Here is a 19,031-nt window from a genome sequence, read left to right on the forward strand (position 1 = left end):
TGAAAGAACTGCCAAAGAATTTGTATAAGCATAACAAAACTCATAGTTCCCCTGGACCAAACCCATCAGCCCAAGCTGGAGAGATGATGCTTGGGGGCTTTTTAAGAGGCGATCAATGGCTCACTTGACTTGGTAGGCAACATCTGATAGAAAAGCATATATTTTCTGGGGCCCAGGCTCAACTTAGTGCCTATCTGCTGGAGAAAATCAAAGATAAAGACGCAAATCCCTGGGAAGCCAGGGACACAGCTAACTGGACGCTATTTGTGACTATTTGAAGTCCATGAGTTCCTTAAGTATTGATTTCTTTTCCTCCTTATGAAATGTTAACGTGTATTTTTATTCATTCACCTGCCTCTAGCTGTTCCTTACTAAAGGTTAAGTGGCTGTGAAACCACATGCGCTACAGAATCCAAAGCAGCTGTTTTAAACTCTTGAACAAGTAGTGCCTTGTAGCCCCAAGGGCAGCTGAGGGTGGGCTCTCTCTGACCATCTGGAGATTTTAATGTGCTCCGTTCATCTCAAGCCAGCGTGGCTTGCCAGAGTTGGGGTCACTGTGCTCAGAGATACTTCAGGAGGGTGTTCAAGGGGGCTGTGCTCTGCAGCCTCCTGGGCCTCTCCAGCAGGTGCACTTGCATTTTCAATTTGAGGCTGTTTTTCTTACCTTCTGCAGGCACTCATACACAAGAACTGTTATTACTTGTTACTGCATGTTGCTGATTCATACTCAGAGGGAAAAGTAATTTTGTCTTCAACACCTCTTCCCTGTCATGTAAGGCATATGTTAATGAAAGACAGATTTTGGCATCCACTCTCCTCTGTAGCTTTGAAACCACAATGTAAGATTCATTATAAATGAAGATGCAACTGTTATTTTACTTCTATTTATATTTATAACAACACCAGAGCCATCTTGCAGGTACCTTTGTGCCTCTCAAATCCCAAACCATATTCCAAGAAATGCTCAACATTTTATGCTTGAATTGGCATTAATGTGCCATTAATGTACATACAATGTTTTAAAATAAAGATGTTTTCACTCATGTTTTATTACTGACAATCCCTTAATTCACATCTTTTACATTATACTAAAGCTGAATCCCTTGGAAGACATTTTAAGGGCTTTTTCAGACTGCTTTTTTTTTTTTTTTCCTGTAAGTGAGGAGTATGCAAGCAATGGGTGCTCCGCTAGCTGGCTGGCTCGCTCGGAGGGGAGCCAAGTGGAAGCCTGAAGGGGGTGGGGCGGGAGCAGAAGTAAACATATGCAGAATGCTGAAAAGAACTGATTGAAAGCTTTTCTTTGTCATTCCTCTCAGTTCCTTTCCTTCTTTTCCTTCCCAGTTTGTTAACTATGGACAAGTACAACATACTTATTTCATAGAATCACTGGATCTAGAATGAGCTGTCACCTTGTAGATTGTCTCATCCAAACTCCTACCCATTGCTATAATTCTCCGCTTGATTCAGGAGCTCTTTTTCTTCTCCAGCAGCTTTCCCAGCAGCATGTGAGCTATCGATTAAAAGTGTGCTGAGGAGACTAGAGGTTTTGGAATCAGACAGTTGTGGGTCCAAACTGTGGCTCTGCCACGGATTGGTGGTGACATCCTGGGCAAGTTACCCCAAATCTCAGAGCCCTAGTCTCATCTGTTAAATGGTCCGAATAGAGATGAAGTCATAGGAGTTTGAAGATTAAATGAAGTAATAATGTAATATATAAAAATATCGTATATAGGGTGCCTGGGTGGCTCAGTTGGTTAAGCAACTGCCTTCGGCTCAGGTCATGATCCAGGAGTCCCGGGATCAAGTCCCGCATCGGGCTCCCTGCTCGGCGGGGAGTCTGCTTCTCCCTCTGACCCTCCCCCCTCTCATGCTCTCTCTCTCTCATTCTCTCTCAAATAAATAATAAATAAAAAAATATCGTATATAAAAGACTCAGCACTGGTTGCTAAACTAAGAGTAGCTAAGTGGTTCACAAGGAACCAAGACCCATACTTTCTGTTTGACTCCGAGGCAATACTTTTCCACCACATCTTACTGTCTTTCTCACAGGGTCTCATAAAACCACTGAAAAAGTTTGTTGCTGGAATACTCTGTATGCTGCCTTGTAGACTGTAGATGTTGGTATTAATAACAATACCTCACATATATTCAGTGCTTTAGAATTTACAAGGCACTTTCACAAGTCGGTGGGGGGGGGGGGCGGGCGGTGGGGAATACCCAGCCAACTTGTCGTCTACTGATGACTAATGGACGCAGGAAGCAGGAGCAGCGAAGGCTCTGAAAGAGGTCTATTAGTGATGCAAATGTGAAGTTATCTGCACTTGTGAGGAGCATAATAAACATTAAAACCAATTAGAAGTAACCACGAGCGATATATTCAGGCTTCAGAACTTGCCTTTGAGGAGTTGGAAAACCATAGAAATACAGGGTAGGAGTCTGGGGGCAAGAATTTAATCTACCTGAAGTTTAGCAGTCTAAATATGGGTGAGTTTTCACATACAAACTAGAGTATAGTAACTAGATTGCAGAATGGTAGAAACCTCGATGTGTTCATAATTTAGAGACAAAGCATATGGAACTGAGTCAAGCAAAGCAAATAATTTCTGAGAAGTCAACATTAACTGGGTGTTTCAATACGATAAATGTGTCATACTGAATGCAAAACTTTTAATGATAGAAACTGTTACCTTGACTTTCTTACAAACTTCTGAAACAGTTCTTCATGTGCGAGAGTTTTTACATTTGGAAAATGCTCAAAAGTGAATTTTTATAAGTGGAGAAAAATGGAGGGTGCGTTTTTAATATAGAATATTTCATTGTTTCTGTGTCGTAAGAAGACGAAGGAACATCTTTTTCTGTTAGAAAGAAAATGGTCCTTTTGAAATTCAGCTCCCTCAGAAGATGAATTTTTAAATCTTAAACTCTGCCTAACTAATGGGTCCTAGGTTTATGTTCATGAGGAAATCAGAATTTCATTCAGCTATCAAATATTTTAAACTAATACCCAAGCAGATACATTTGCAACACTTCATGATTTTTTAATATCAATAGGCAATATTCCAAATCAGGTCTTTCCTTTTTTTCCCCCCTCTCTGCCAAAAATCTATATTTTGTCTAGCAGCAAACTTTAAGTAGGGGGCTAATTTAGGTGGCTAAGCAAGAGAAAGACTGACCAGACAAGTAGAAGACACTGGTAGAAATGGCCCTACCGAGCAGCCATGTGGCATTGGAGGTCTATGCTAGACAGAGCCCAAAAGAGCCCAGTTTGTGTCTCACAGTCCAAATTTGGGTGATGTATTTTTGAAGTTTCTAAAGGTTAACTACATGCTATAATACGTTATAGAAAGACACAAAGCTGAATTTTACTGTGCCAGTCAAAAGCCTGGCTTGAATCTGCTATTTAGGACCGAGAGAGAGTACAATTTACATGTGTGAGAATGTGAGAACGATTTTACCTTCTGTTGTTTTTAAAATCACCTTAGGCCATGATTTTTAAATTGAGACACAAGATCTGCTGGGGTTCCCATAGCAACATTAACTGATCTAACTGCCTTTGTTGTATGTAATACTTTTGTGACTATTTTGGCTTTTAAATGTACACTTTAATTATGAAATACAACTTAGTGAAGGTCTCAGGCACATTTTAACTTCTGCATTTATTGACTGATGCCATGTAAACAGAAGCCTTGATATTGTACTTCTGAGGAATTGCTACCAAGGCAAGTGTATGCAAAAAACGTTTATGTGGTCTTCCTTGCCCCTATATCTGACCTCACTGCATTCCATTCCATATAGGATGCCTCAATCTCTCTAAATATATTTATAACATGCCATGGGTAGGATACAACAGAAACAAACTAACCTGATAGCTCCAGACTAGAGACTAGAATCCAATGTGCCCTCTATTCAAGGCTGTCTGGCAGCTGACTCCCCACCCCATCTTTTCTCCACGATTCATCATCGGGAATGGCCCACACCAAACACACTTGTCTTCTCCCCATCAAGGACTAGCCTGACACCCACCGCCCCCCACAACCTGATGCTCCCCCCTTCCTTCCCACCAGCTAATCTTTCTCTCTCTTTGGAACCACTATTGCTCCTGCTGTTTGTGACTGGGCAGCAACCCTCTCCTCTCTTTTTCTGATAACATTTTCCTTTTAGGAACTTTCCTTTGAGGAGCTTTCCTCCATTCCATACATTCAGGTGGCACCGTCAATGAAGCTGCCCTGCCCCAAACTGTCAAGAGATGAATCCATGACCCAAGTTGGACCAATCACATTCTTCCAGAAAACGGAATTTTACGTGAATTCAAAAAGGAAAAACAGTGGGAACTGAATTTTTCCAATGGTGGTCCTTTAAGAGATTGTCCATTTCTTCCAGATTTCTGTGGCTCATAACCAAAGTGTGCTAGCTAATAAGTTCCCTATTTGAGTACCTGTTTATATATTATCTGAGATTGTGATTTAGAGGCTTGGGATGTGCACATTTTGCTTTGCCAGACAGATCCTATCTATGCCCTTTGAAGACAGGGCTGGGTCTGTATTTACTGTATTAGTCCATATAATTTAGCACAATGTAAGTACTCAGTATATGTTATATAACAAATGGAAAACCAATCTTAAAAACTCCACTTTTACAAAGTGCAATTTGCAAGCCAACTTATATCCTTTTTGAGTTTGAGGCAAGGTGGCAATAAGAATTGTCTTGGGTTTAACAGTTGTCTTAAAGGGAGCTTACAACCACTTGTACACCTAAGAATAGCCTGAAAATAATCTTAGCATAGGTCATACTTCCCCAATTTTAGGAAAGGAAAGAGAAACTAAAATTCTATTTCAGACATTAGTCTCTGAATTAAAAAAAAAAAGAGTTTTGGGGAAAACAGACAACAAGAAAACAAACAATTCACCTAGGCCTTGTGACTTGCCAGGGAAACAAGGAGTGCTCCCTCCCTGGTATCAGATAAGAGAGGAAGAGAGTTTAACTGTGTTAGACTAACGCATAAACAAGTGGTTTTTTTGCACTTCTAAAAAATGGCAGGGTATGGTTTCTCAGAATCATCTGACTTATATCAGTAATTTAATTGAAAGCTTATAAAATTCAAAGTACAAACAAAATGGTTAGACATAATAAACCCAAACAAGCTTGAGCATATTAAGCTTTGAAAACACAGAATATGGTACACTCTTCCAAATCATTTACGAGTGCTTAAACAAAAGAGCTTACCCATGATAAACAGCAGGATATACAAATTCTCTTTTCTTCTGACTGTCCTTTCAAAAATGAAAGATCTACGGAAGTCTTTGTACAGTGTAATCCTCTGGTTTGTACCTTAACATGGTACATAATTCAGCCATGAGAAAGGAGTGAAAATATCAATTTGGAGGTTTTTTGAGTCAAGTGTAATGGTTTCTGGAATTTGCCTTGAACCCACACTCGGTGCATTTTCACTTGTTTTTTCCTATTCACTTGTAAGCGACGATCAACCAGATTTTGCTTCTCGTCTAACCCAGCCTTGCAGAACATATTGTGGACTTCCCCTGTGAGAAAAAATGGCAATCAAGGGTCTATGTGACAGGGGCACGGTGGTGGGGGAGAGGGGGACAGTCAGGGACAATGGAATATTAATGGAATGACTGACCATCTAAATTTCACTTATACCAAGAAACTCCCTAGGACAAATTGGTTAAGGAAACTTGTGAAACCAAGTGGATTTCTTCTACTTCACAGAAATACATCAAGTATAAACAGCTTAACAGAGCAGGTATAAACAGATATACAATACTACTGGCTGCAGATTTCAGTATTTTGAATGGTGCTCTCTGTTCTGAGTTTTTGTTGGTTTGCAGAGACCCCAAATGGCACATTATAAAAGTACTCACATAAGTTTGGAGAAAATCCTTGAATGCAGAATTCATTTTAAATGCTTTTTTAAAAATGAGGAATTGACAAGAGCTAAGTAATTTTCTATGGACTCTTAAAATCAAATTCCCTCCTCTGGCTGTGTCATCATTTTTTTTTTTCATATCTGGGCTAACCATACTTCCAAAATGGAACAGACTACACCTTCATTTGGGTATAAGGATGAAACAAGTGAATCTTTAAAGCAGTTTCAACTGGAAAAAGATTAAAAGACAAAGAGGCCATTTTCAAGCTTTCACATAGAACAGTTACAGTGTGGTTACAGAGTAACCAAAGAGAGTTTTTTTTAAAGATTTTATTTATTTGACAGAGAGAGACACAGTGAGAGAGAGGAAACACAAGCAGGGGGAGTTGGAGAGGGAGAAGCTGGCTTCCCACGGAGCAGGGAGCCCGATGCGGGGCTCGATCCCAGGACCCTGGGATCATGACCTGAGCTGAAGGCAGACGCTTAACGACTGAGCCACCCAGGCGCCCCCTAAAGAGAGTTTTTACAGCTAATTATTTTCCCTTAGAGATAAGCATACCTTTTGTAAAGAAATATGCTCTGGTACCATCTCCTCGAACGTAAAAATTTTCAGATAAGCAATGCCCTAAAAAACATAATTGTGATAGTAACTTAGTATTCCTTAAAACAAAACAAAAACTTGACATAAAATATAAGCAAGGCATTCTTTAAAACACATGAAAAGAATTCCAAACTGAATATACCCCTTTTAAAACGAAGCTGAGTCTTATCATATCTTCCATAGTCCCGAAATAACAGCATTCCTCCAGGTTTCAGTAAATTGGACAGTCGGTTTACAACGCCTTGCATCCTTTGAAAACAAAGCAAGATACTGTCTGCAGAAATCTTGTTTTACATGCCACATTTAACTTTCTTAAAGACAAAATAAGAGAAGCTCTATGCGGCCAAAAAAGTCTCACCACAAACATAAAGGCGACAAAACCAAAAATACTTCGTATAGAAAGGAAAAAGAATACCAAAACTTGCTAAAGGATCAGATTCAAAAGACCTAGAGTATTAAGTAATCACCCAAATGACCAGAGTGGTGTCTTTGCAGAGCTTGATATATGATGTCAAAGCTGTACTGCAAAATTACATAGATGGTTCTTGGTATTCATATCAAGTTACGGTAGTTCCAAGGCAGATAAACGCCAAAGTCGCTTCCTTTTCCTTGCAAGATAAAAAATATGGTGGAGCCATCCCAAATTCCACATATCTAAACAGAGATCACGTTTCCTCCAAAACTAGCTCCTTCTCCTTTATTTAGTTCAAAGGTACCGTCCATTCACTGAAGTGTTACACCTCAGAGATATCCTTAACTCCTTTTCTTTTCCTCCTCTTTCATTAGCCTCTCCACAACCACCTGGTCATCCAATTCTAGGTCTTCTTTGTTTAAATTGACGTTCTGTCTCCTTTTTGTTTCCCTTTGGTAGTCCTTTAATACAAATTGCTACCTCCTTAGGCCTGGAAACAGAATACTTCCTAACATGCTTTATTATTCCCCCTGTTAATTCTTCCTGTATTATCAATGAGGAGTTATTCTGCTTAAAATGATGGTTTTGTCAAATCATCCCTTTGCTCAAAAATGTTCATGACTTTAATCCATAGGATAAAATTTCAATTTCTTAGTTGGGCCCTTAAGATCTCCTACAACTGGCCTCAATCTCTCCAACATCTTTCCCACCACGTCCTAATGTGAAGCATCAACTCTGGCCAAACTGTTACATGCTAGGCTCTGAAGCAGTCCATGCCTTTGTTCACGTGTTTTCCCCTCAAAGAATTCTCTCCTTCTTACTTTCTGCCTATTTAAATTCTAGTCATACTCCAAGCCCCAGCTCAAAACTGGGAAGCTTTTACTTTCTTTCTTTTATTATTTGTTCTTTTCATCTGGCTCCCAATCAAATACGACCCCTTGTGACTGCTCTTGACTAATGTTTTTGGTTAAATGTTCATGGTCTTATGTGTGATTATGGGTCAGAGATGGCAAAGATTTCAGATCTCATATCAATGCCGAGTGACTGACATTGGCTGCCTACAGAGCTCACCAGGAATGACAATCAGGGTACAAAATCAGTTATGAGTGTCTGTCCTGAGCAGAGAATGGTAAATGGCAGCCCGTGTGCTGAGTCCTTGCCATCTCTGCTTTATCCATGCTACTTAAAGCGTCTAGATTTTCTTATTTTAAAAGTGAGGAGTTTGCATCAGATAATCTGTAAATGCCTTCCAATGAAAACACTGTTCAGTGGAATTAAGGAATGAAAAGTCAGATTTATGTCAGGTTATGAAGGAAGTAGATAGTGAGAAAATGAAAGTAACTATGAAAACAAGATAGAAATATAACAGAAAGAGGTAGCATAATTAAATGAAATGCTCTCTTAAAAAACTGCAACATAAGTACATGAAAGGGAAACAAAGTATTTTTCCTTGTTTATTTTGTTAGAGGTTATTTTCACACTATGTTTATGGTCTTGGGCTTTGGCAATTAAAGAAAACCATATCTAAACCTTAAAATATTCACTTTCAGGATAAATGTCTTACGTACAGAGAAAAATATCTTTCTGCAATTACTACTAAAACAAATATGAAACATAAATGCAGAAAAACAAAGAGCAAAATGCAGCCATCTCCCTCTGCAAATCCTTTCTTCCCAACTATCTTTTAACATCTGGGGTTGTAGGTAAAAGCAAGGGTGGGGAGCTGCTTTTCTTCATCAGCCCATCTTGCTTGGCTCAGTGCCAAGTTCCAGAGTGCTGAGGACTGCAGGTGGGCATGGGCTGGGGGAGATGGACAAGACAAGAATGGGAGAGGGCCCCTTTTCTTTCTTTATTTGACGTGGGCTAACTCTGCTATCCTCATCTAACTCTAGATGGAGGGTGAGGAAAAGGAAAAGAAGAGATTAAAAAAAGGAGTATTGTATTGATTGCCTACTCTATGCTTACATCTGTGGTAAACATATTGTACTTTCTTTTATTTCAGTGATAAGGACAGTTAGCTCTTCTTTTGTAGCCTCTTATGGTTTATTCCCATTTAAGCTGGGTCCCCCAGACTCAAGGTCTAGCAGACCTGCTCGCCATTCATTTGTGCATGGATTTTCCAAGCTGGCAAGAAGTCACTTTTCTAAAACTTTCATGGGGCTGAATATACCACCACAGTCCCAAATGACCCTAAAGATACTGTCTTTTCACTTACTGTTGCCTTCCTTCTACTCATTCATCTTAGTTTTAGATCATTTCCATATAGGTAAGAAAGTGGCTAGGGACATGATACATCTATCTGCATTTATTTTATAATAAATAAATAGAATGAACATACTGTAGGATAACAGTAATCTTTCTAAGACATCTGCTTCCCCTTCTTTTTAACATTCAGTTCAAATCATGAGAAAATACACTATCTAAACTAATTTCAAGTAGTGTTTTTGTGGTCTTAATTGGAATTTAAACATTTCCTGTTATAGGTGTAAAATAGAAAATCTTGTTCTCTATCCACCTACTCCATCCTTTTAACTATTCATTATTTGAATTATGAAACAAAATTCATAGATGACATCTCTCTACCAGTACCTGAATGATGCCAATATTCTAAACAGATTAGCACAAAGACATAGATTATAGAAACTGGGAGGAAAAAGTAGCTTCATGGAATGTGATATCTCTCACCAGGTGCAAAAATATGTTTCATTCAGATTTATTTGGAAATTTAATTTGTCTTTCAACAAGCAATCAAAGTGCTCATCTTTAAATGAGAAGTAAAAGAACTGTAAAGGGTCCTAGTGAGTTTGTAACTGCAAAGGAAAAAGCACACGTTAACTCATTTTCTTTGGAAAAGGGTCGCACTCATCAAACAAAGACTGGTTGATGTCAAGTCTGTACCTACCAGCAGAGGAACTTTCCGAGGGCTGAATCTACTACCACAGCAGAAAAACCAATTTTAAGAAAACTTACAAATGCACAACCCTTGACACCACACGTGTGCCTTAATACATATGAGGTGGCAAAATTTTAACAGAAGTGATTATTTTAACAGCTGGTAATATCTCTTTCTGCTTCCTCTCTGGACATGTTGACTGTTTCAAAACATTGTGTGAACAAAAAATTTAAATCATAAATATTTAAATGATGGCACTAGCCAATCTTCTTTTATAAAGGTCCAAGGTTAATCTGGCAAATCTTGAGTGCCCTACTTCCCTGGAGGACTTCTTTAAAACAAAATTTTTAAAGCCTGTCGACAGACCGGTGTGAAATCAGATTCACAGCCTACCTCTTCACGAACATTCAGTAAGATGCTAAATCAAAGATGTTTGTTTCTGATCACCAAGTACAATTTCCCTCTTGGGAGTCTATTAGGCTGTTCTGAATTTGTAATTTCCTTGAAGCACTGTCACTTTTAATAGGTATGTGTCTTGCCAGAATATGCTCACTTCTCTCTGACAGTGATAGAAAGCTAATGAAGCAGTTTGACCAGTTTCTTTCTCCAAGTCTGAAGAAAGGAAAAACTGCATTTAAAAGGCTGCATGTTCTACACTGTGTAGTTCACTAAATCATAAATTTAAGAATTGTCACTTTTTTTTTTTTTTTTGATACTTCTGAAAACCACGACTTATGATAAAGGGGCTTTACACATTTGCTTTGCCCTTTTGTCTTCAGTTACCTGTCAGGATGAATGGAAGAGAGCACAAAGACAAGGAGAATGACATCCAGGATCCCATCTGGAAAAGGGTAGGGTAAGCCCTCATCACAGACGTCATGGACAAAGGCACAACACTGGGCTGCTCTGTAGGATGAGTGCAACTATCATGATAAAGGAATAAAAAGAAAAAAAAAAGCAGTTAGCAGACTTCTAGCATTTTTCTTAAAATAAAAAGCTCAAACTTTATATTTCTCCCTAGTGCCCTTCCTCTGTAAATCTGAATGCACTTTATTTCAGATTCAGTATTCTGTTAGCTTATTTCATGCTGCCATAAAAAATTAAGTCTTGCACTTGGACTTGATAACAAATATTCTTTGCAATCCCTCTTTAGTTTAAAAAGAGGCGTAGGGCAGGCCTTTGAGTCAGTAGGCAGCATTGTTGGAAGCCTACCCTATGTTACTTCAGAGGCACTGAGATGGTCCTTAGTTCTCTCTCCCACTGCTTGTGCCACACCTCCTTTGGCTTAAAATACAAATATCCTCTACTACATAATAAAAAATTAGATAATGGTAATGACAGCACAACTCTGTAAATATACTAAAATCACTGAATTGTATACATTAAAATGGTGAATTCCATGGTATGTGAACTGTATCTCCATAAAGCTGTTATTTAAAAAAATTAGACACACACGCACACACGCGCCTACAAAACAAGACCAGAAGGATATATACCAAAATACTAACCTCGATTCACCATAGGATTCTAGGAAGTGTGATTATAGGTCAATTTTATCTTCCTGTTTAGGCTTTTCAGTATTTTAGAAAGTGTCTACCATGAATAACTATTACTCGTAATATCAGGAATTAAGTTCCATGTACTGACTATATATTTCTCTTAGCAGAATTTCCATTTCTTTTCCATTTCCTAAAAATGCTTTTTACTAAGGGAATGTTTACTAGCTTTTGGGGATTGGTCAAACAAGTCCAGGCTCCCCACTGCTTTCCCAATGGTCTAGGACAGTTTACATTTGTATCATATGCCTTCTCAAATTTTTTTAACTTCAAAATTTTTAATTTAATGAGCGCCTCCTATGTGTCAGACTATGTGTAGGGCTCTAGGGACATAAATATGAATAAGATCACCTTGTAGGGGGCGCCTAGGTGGCTCAGTTGGTTAAGTGTCTGACTCTTGGTTTCAGTTCAGGTCATGCTCTCAGGGTCCTCAGATCAAGCCCTATCCTGAGATCAAGCCCCGTGTCAGGGTCCACACTGGGCATGGAGCCTGCTTAAGATTCTCTCTCTCTCGAGGCGCCTGGGTGGCTCAGTTGGTTGAGTGTCTGACTCTTAATTTCAGCTCAGGTCATGATCTCAGGGTTGTGAGATTGAGCCCCATGCTGGGTTTCACGCTCAGTGGGGAGTCTGCTTGAGATTCTCTCCCTCTCTCTCCCCCTCTTTCAGCTTGTGTGCATGCTCTCTCTCTAATACATAAATAAATCTTAAAAAAAAAAAAAAGATTCTCTCTCCCTCTCTCTTTCCCTCCCCCCTCTCAAAAAAAAAAAAAAAATCACCTTGTAGGAGCTGTTGACCTTTCTGGGTGTACCAGTGCCTTCAACTTTATTTTAAATTCAAAACAACTATCATTTTAGGGTGATATCTTAGGCATCAGCTGATGGCATGATTCCCAGAAATAGTAAAAGCTCAGTTAAAAATGGTCACAGATAATATTTGAAACATTTCAAAAATACCACATCAGCAACAACAAACTAGATCCTTACCTGGCTCTCTTTAAAGAAAATATGAGGCATACCTTTACTAGCTCCACAGCTCCGGAAGCAAAATCACAACAATAAAGAAAGGACTCTGGAGCATTCCTATGAAAATGGAAACAATATTTAAATCTAGAGTTCATCTAAGCTCAGGTTACAGAAGAAAGGAAAATGTAGGCTTGAACTTATAAAAAAGTATTTCTTTAATAGAATTTTGGATGACACCTGGCTTGTTGTTTCTTCTTTTTAGATATTGTTCTCTATAATGGCGTATGGGTACCTTCATGTTGCTTCTGAAATAGCACTGTCTCAAATACTTGCCATTAATTACAGGGTAACTTTCAAATTCCTGTCCTGGTTTTGAAGTTCTCCATTATGTGAGCCCACTTGCCCTTACATCCCATCACACTCTCATCTGGGAAACCTCCAAAGCCATCCATCATCATTGCTCCATCTTCCTCCTGCTACCCCCCACCTCCCCACACTTTCTTCTGTGCCTTCAGCCAGCAAGGCCTGTAGCTCCTCATAGCTTAGTCAAGTTCTACCCTTGTGCAAGGACTCTCAGACCCCTGTGTCCTTGGTGCTTCAGTCCCCTTTCTATGTGTATAACTCATTTGGTTCTTGGGCCTCTCAGAGAGGCTCTGATGCCCCTAATGGAACAGAAACATATCTATAAGGGGGTGGGGAGATGGGTTAGCCCGGTGATGGGTATTAAGGAGGGCACGTATTTAAGGAGTACTGGGTGTTGTATGCAAATAATGAATCATGGAACACTACATCAAAAACTAATGATGTAATGTATGGTGACTAACATAATAAAATAAAATTATTAGAACTGCTTCAAAATCTCAAAAAAAATGTACATTTTAATAGCATGTAAATACAACTTCTAAAAAAGAATAAGACACTAATATATTAATTCTTAGTTATCTTCTCAAGTTATGATCATTTATTAAGCCTCATGTATATACCAAGAATTAGAATACAAGGTAGTAAATGAAATTGTCTAGTAAAATAGTAAGAGTATAGATTTTGGAGCCAAATAGACCTGTGTTTAAATCCTGAATTTGCCATTTATTAACTCTGTGAATTTGACTTAACTTCTCTAAGACTCAGTTATTTTATTTACAAATGTAAATAAAGTCAGTCATTTTTTGGCAGGTGATGTTTACCCATATGAAAGTCTTGAGTAGTTGTAATTGGCCTCCACTGAACTTAGACAAGTTCGATTTGGCCTTTACCTGAAATTCAGTAACAATGTCTGGACCATGGTTACTCATGGGCACACATATACTTTGAATTTTGTGGGCCAGTACCCTTCCTGATTATCCCTCGTATGCTGGTATCAAATAATCCAGGCATCATGTTACTTAATACCATGTCTGAATCGCAGAAAGAGATTGGTATGTCATTAAACAATGATTATAACTATGGTCCTGGCTCTTGCGGGTTTTATAGCCTAGTTGAGGACACGATTGGTTTTATATAGCTTCTATTAAGGTTGTGGATAGGGCAGAGTTCCTAAGGTATAAGTCTTAAGAATTTTGGAGGGGAATAGCATTGCTGAGTGGGGAGAAGGGTAAATGGTATAAGGGCTTAGAGATGGGAGATCTATGCCAGGGATAATAAGCAGAGTTGATCCCGAGAGCTCAAACCAGTATGTCGCAGGATATACAAGTGGGCCTTGAAACATATAATTAGGACTTCTAATTTGATTCAGGAGATATTTCAAGCAAGGAGGACTACTAAATAAATATGAAATACAAGCACAAATATATATTCCACAATAAAATATCACCCAGGCACAGATTATACTCTTAAATGCTACCCATTGATGGATACTACATTCATGTATAACACATTCATTCTGCGGCATTGGGGATTTGCATTCAATTTAAGATCAGTTAAGATATGGTGAATAAATTTGGTTATGACTTGCACTGCTTGTCTTTTCCATCTGTCCCATATAAAAAACAGTGCTTTATTGCAGCCTATAGCCCTACTGTTTCCTACGAAATCCATATATTTGTGACCCCTAACTTGCTGGGTGGTCACATGTGTTTGAAATTTTCTCAGGAAGCACTCAGATGCATATAGCCCTATGTGATATGACGGCTAAGGGCAAGGGCTCTGGAACCAAACTGCCTATGGTTTGAATCCTGGCTTTACCACTCAGTTATATGATCTTGGAATAGTTACTTAATTTCTCTGTAACTCATCTATAAAGCAGAGATAAATATGGCATTTAAGGTCATTGTGAAGATTGAAGGGATTCATATAAGTTTCCAGAAAGGTGCCTAACTCAGAGTAAACACCTAATAAATGTTAGTCATTATTATAATTGTTGTTGCTATTGATATTATTATTATTATTATTATTATAGGAAGATCTGCCTCTGCCTTCTAGGAAATTAAAAACTTAAGAACTTACCATGATTCTATTAAAAACTTCCATATAGGGTGCCTGGGTGGCTCAGTTGGTTAAGCGGCTGCCGTCAGCTCAGGTCATGATCCTGGAGTCCCAGGATCGAGTCCCGCGACCCTCCCCCCTCTCATCCTCTATCTCATTCTCTCTCTCAAGTAAATAAAAAAAAACAAAAAACAAAAAACTTCCATATAACTCAAAATGCTTTTCTGGACACTGGCACATCTAGCTCATTATAAAAGGTATGCAGTCAACCTTTGGGCAGTGGTTACTGAACACCCACAAGATATGGAACAGTCTAGCAGCTAAAGGAAAGCCTGTGCCATCTGCCACGTGTCCTCTGAGGATGGCAGCATGACCTCTGAGATTGAATTCCCACTACAACAGCAGCCCAAGTTGAAGTCTTGTGACCACCCAATGACTTTCCAGAACTTTTCTGTAAAATCAGCTGACTGCCCTGGCCCTTCTCCCAGCAAGCAGATGTAAATATCACTACTACCACCATACCACAAAGCACTCTCTTGGCAGGGGGTTTAAGCATTAAATGATCCTTGGAGAATGATATGACCTCTCAATTCCAGAGGTCTAATTCTGGTAAAATATTCAGAAAATGTAAGACATTAATCTTATACTCTCCAAAAGTAATACAACATAATTTCTTAGGTGGGAAAAAAGTCTAATTCTCCCTTTGGAAGGCTAATCACTGGTTGCCTTTTAAAGATGAATTAATTATCTTAGGTTATCAAGCTACAATGATTAAAAAAAAACAAAACAAAAAACAGCCGAGAAGTATCAGGGAGTGAGGAAGTAAGTGCATGCAATTATTCGTTGGAGGGAGAAGTAAAGAGGGAAAAATAGAACTAACAAGTGGGAATTCAGAGATATTAGTCACTATGTATTGTGCTCTAAGTATCTGTATTACACTGTTAGGCTACCTGGAGAATCAGATTCGGGTAAAATATGCTTTTTACTTCAAGGAACATATGCAGTGGTTGGAGAGACAAGACTTAAAGAAATGATATGTTAAATAATACCTTGAGATGGATCATAAGGTAACATTATCAATTGCCACAGTAGTAAATTTATGTGTATTGTAAGCTCAGAGGTTACTGGGTTGAAGGAAACTGGGTATGTGGTGTAAAAGAGCAGGAAATATTGGCCCAGAAATGGGGAAAAGGGAAAACAAAGAAAATAAATACAAAAAGAGAAAGGTCATTCAGAACTGCAAATTTGCGACCATCACTTCTGCTTGGCCTCTTTAACTGGTAATCTAATGGTATTAGGGAATTACTATTTATTATGTTAGGCTTAGACTAGTAATAAAGAATGTACTGATTTTTTTGGAGCTACATCATAAGTATTTAAAAATAAAGTGTCATGATGTTGGCATTGTGTTAACTGTTAAATTGAGGTGGTGGGTATATGGGAATTCACTGTATTACTCTTTACTTTTCTGAATGCTTTTACATTTTCACAAGGAAAAGCTAAAAAAATAGCATCATTAAAATTTAAAATACATACAGAGAAAAGACTGAAAGGAATTATAACAAATGCGCTGACAGCAGCTATGTTAGGATGATGGGGATGATGGGTGATTCTCACCCCCCTCTCCTCTAATGGAAATGTTCTGCAATGCGCTCATGTCAATTTTATAATGGAAAAATAATGTGAAAGCTATTGTGTAAACTTAAAAAAAAAAAAAAAAGACCAGCCATTGGTAAAAGGTGCTAGAAAAAACTTTGTGAGGAGTGTTGTCCTCATCACGGAGATACTACAACATATATGTGAGGTGGTGAACAGGAAGGGTGCATCAGGAGAACACCTCCGTCCCTATCATCTATGTCTGCTTCTTTGTCTTTGGGTTAGTTGCTGTTACCTCTAAACAATTTCAAGTCTGGAGACAATCATTTGACAAAGGAAGGCCTTACACTGGGTGTGGTTCCAGAAGTGATGACAAAATAAAATGTGGGTTAAAGTATAAGCTTTAAATTCAATTCTCTGAGTGTAAAATGGCACCTCCATACCTGGGGGAACAAATAGATTTGTTTAGCAATTTGCAGCTGAGTGGAAGGGTCAAGTCTCTTGCTCTTTTCTTATTCTCTCATCCATGCACACACAAGCTTAAAAAATTACTTCAACCCATGGCTGTGAAACACTCTTTTCAGAGTAATTCCTAGTTCACATAAAATTAGACACTAAGACTAAGACAATTCTTTTGAAATTTGTTTAAGTCATTGTTTATACGCGAACAAGAATACTACTGGCATATACGTGACATTTTTCCAGAATTTCTTAATGCCCCATACATATGTAAAATTTTGCAAGATAAAACTAAAACTCACCGTAAAGTATTCAAAATTGGAAAAACACTATTTCCAGCACCACAGCCAACCTAAAAAATCAAAAGAATAAACAAGCATCATGAAAAGAAGGTTAAATTTTCCTCACCAATGTTAGATTTTTTTATTTAAAAAAAACTAGAAAAAATGTACAGGATCTGTAGGCGTTGGGGGGTTTTCTTTTTTTTTTTTAAAGATTTTATTTACTTATTTGACAGAGAGAGCGAGAGAGAGCACAAACGGGGGAGGGGGAGAGGGAGAAACAGGCTCCTTGCTGAGCAAGGACATGGGGTTCAATCCAGGACCCTGGGATCATGACCTGAGCCGAAACAGATGCTTAACCGACAGCCCCCCAGGTGCCCCTTAGGTGTCGGAGGGTTTTCTAAACTCAAAAGCAATGGAATAAGTCACAAGAATAATACTGACAAATTTAACTATGGAAACATTTAAAATTTTTACACACCAAAATTCAAACGAAATTAAAAGGTGACCAACACAATGTAAAAAAAATTGGCAATAAATTTGGTAAAAGGGTAGAGTAGTTAAAAAAAATAACAGATAAATAGCAAAGGAAACAGAGTATAAAAGAAGTGCAAATAGCTTCTAAACATTTGAAGAACTATGTGACCTAGTTAACAATCAAAGAAATGCAAATTAAAACGAGGTATAATTTTCATCTGTCAAGGAGGAAAGCACTTAAAAAAGAATATATTTTTTAAAGATTTTATTTATTTATTTGAGAGAGAGGGAGGGTGACAGCAAGAGCAGGGGGGAGGGGCAGAGGGATAGGGAGAAGCAGACTCCCTGCTGAGCAGGGAGCCCAACCGGGGACTCAATCCCAGGACCCTGGGATCATGACCTGAGCTGAAAGCAGAGACTTAACCAACTGAGCCACCCAGATGCCCCTAAAATAGGAATATTCTAACCAATGAGGGTATGATGAAACAGACATATATTGCCATGAATTGGTATTAATAAAATTTCTTAGAGAGTGATTTGGCAATATATTTTAAAGGCATTAAATTTTAAAATAAATTATGAGCCGGTAAATCTAACCCAAGATAATAAAAGAAAACACAGAAAGGTCTATACCCAAAGATATTTTCTGTAGAAAACCTGAAAACAATTTAAAAGACTAGTATTGTAAAGATAGATAAGCAGAATTAAAGTACTTTCTATAGAAAAATATTTTGCAACCATGAAAATACTTATAGAGAATTTTTAAGATAGAAAAAACTGCTTATGTTGTTTGTTATAATATAATAAATATAATATAATATAATATAATATAAATGCTGTTAAAATAGAAACAAAGCAAAACCCCAAAATACAGGTACAGTGTAGCTCAACTGCATAAAACAGTATAAACAAAAGGGGAAAAGTCAGTAAAATGTTAAGCGTGGTTAACTCCCTTGTATGTGGTAGATAATTTTCTCTTATCTACTCCTTAGCAAACTCTCTAATCAATATATATTACCTTTATAACCAGGAGGAAGAGATTTATTTTTAAAAATAGAAAGTCAAAGTCTATACTGGATTGCAGCTAATTATATATCTCATTTATTTCTATTTCACTTAAAAAGGGTTAATAATAGAAAGAGATAGAAATTAAGGCCAAAACTTTGGTATTTAAAACGGCCTTCAAGGGGCGCCTGGGTGGCTCAGTGCATTAAGCATCTGCCTTCGGCTCAGGTCATGATCCCAGGGTCCTGGGATGGAGCCCTGCATCGGGCTCCCTGCTTAGCGGGAAGCCTGCTTCTTCCTCTCCCACTCCCCCTGCTGTGTTCCCTCTCTCGCTGTGTCTCTGTCAAATAAATAAATAAAATCTTTAAAACTGCCTTTAAGTTAGATATGAAAACAAATTAAAAAAAAATTAAAACCCAAACTTAGAACCTGATGATAGACATGAGTCCCTCAAATATTTTTTTATGCACAGAAGTATACGGAA

The 19,031-nt window shown here is 38.2% G+C and overlaps 1 protein-coding gene across 7 annotated transcripts in view; it reads right to left on the bottom strand.

Moving 5' to 3' along the window:
- Positions 1–19,031, bottom strand: part of METTL8 (methyltransferase like 8) — a 170,112-nt gene that overhangs the window by 80,512 nt on the left and 70,569 nt on the right. For 3 of the 7 annotated variants that reach the window (XM_027591530.1, XM_027591528.1, XM_027591529.1), the window contains exons 6-10: positions 17,087–17,136; positions 12,362–12,425; positions 10,574–10,713; positions 6,628–6,734; positions 6,444–6,509 (exon numbers count right to left, since the gene is read on the bottom strand). In XM_027591530.1, the coding sequence (XP_027447331.1) occupies positions 6,444–6,509; positions 6,628–6,734; positions 10,574–10,713; positions 12,362–12,425; positions 17,087–17,136 (427 nt within the window). Of the gene's footprint in view, positions 1–462; positions 766–4,081; positions 5,538–6,443; positions 6,510–6,627; positions 6,735–10,573; positions 10,714–12,361; positions 12,426–17,086; positions 17,137–19,031 lie in introns of those variants that run through there. The other 4 variants (XR_003519472.1, XR_003519470.1, XR_003519471.1 and 1 more) reach the window with 3 other exon arrangements.

Source organism: Zalophus californianus, chromosome 3 (genome assembly GCF_009762305.2).
Source record: "Zalophus californianus isolate mZalCal1 chromosome 3, mZalCal1.pri.v2, whole genome shotgun sequence".
NCBI classification, from domain to species: domain Eukaryota; kingdom Metazoa; phylum Chordata; class Mammalia; order Carnivora; family Otariidae; genus Zalophus; species Zalophus californianus.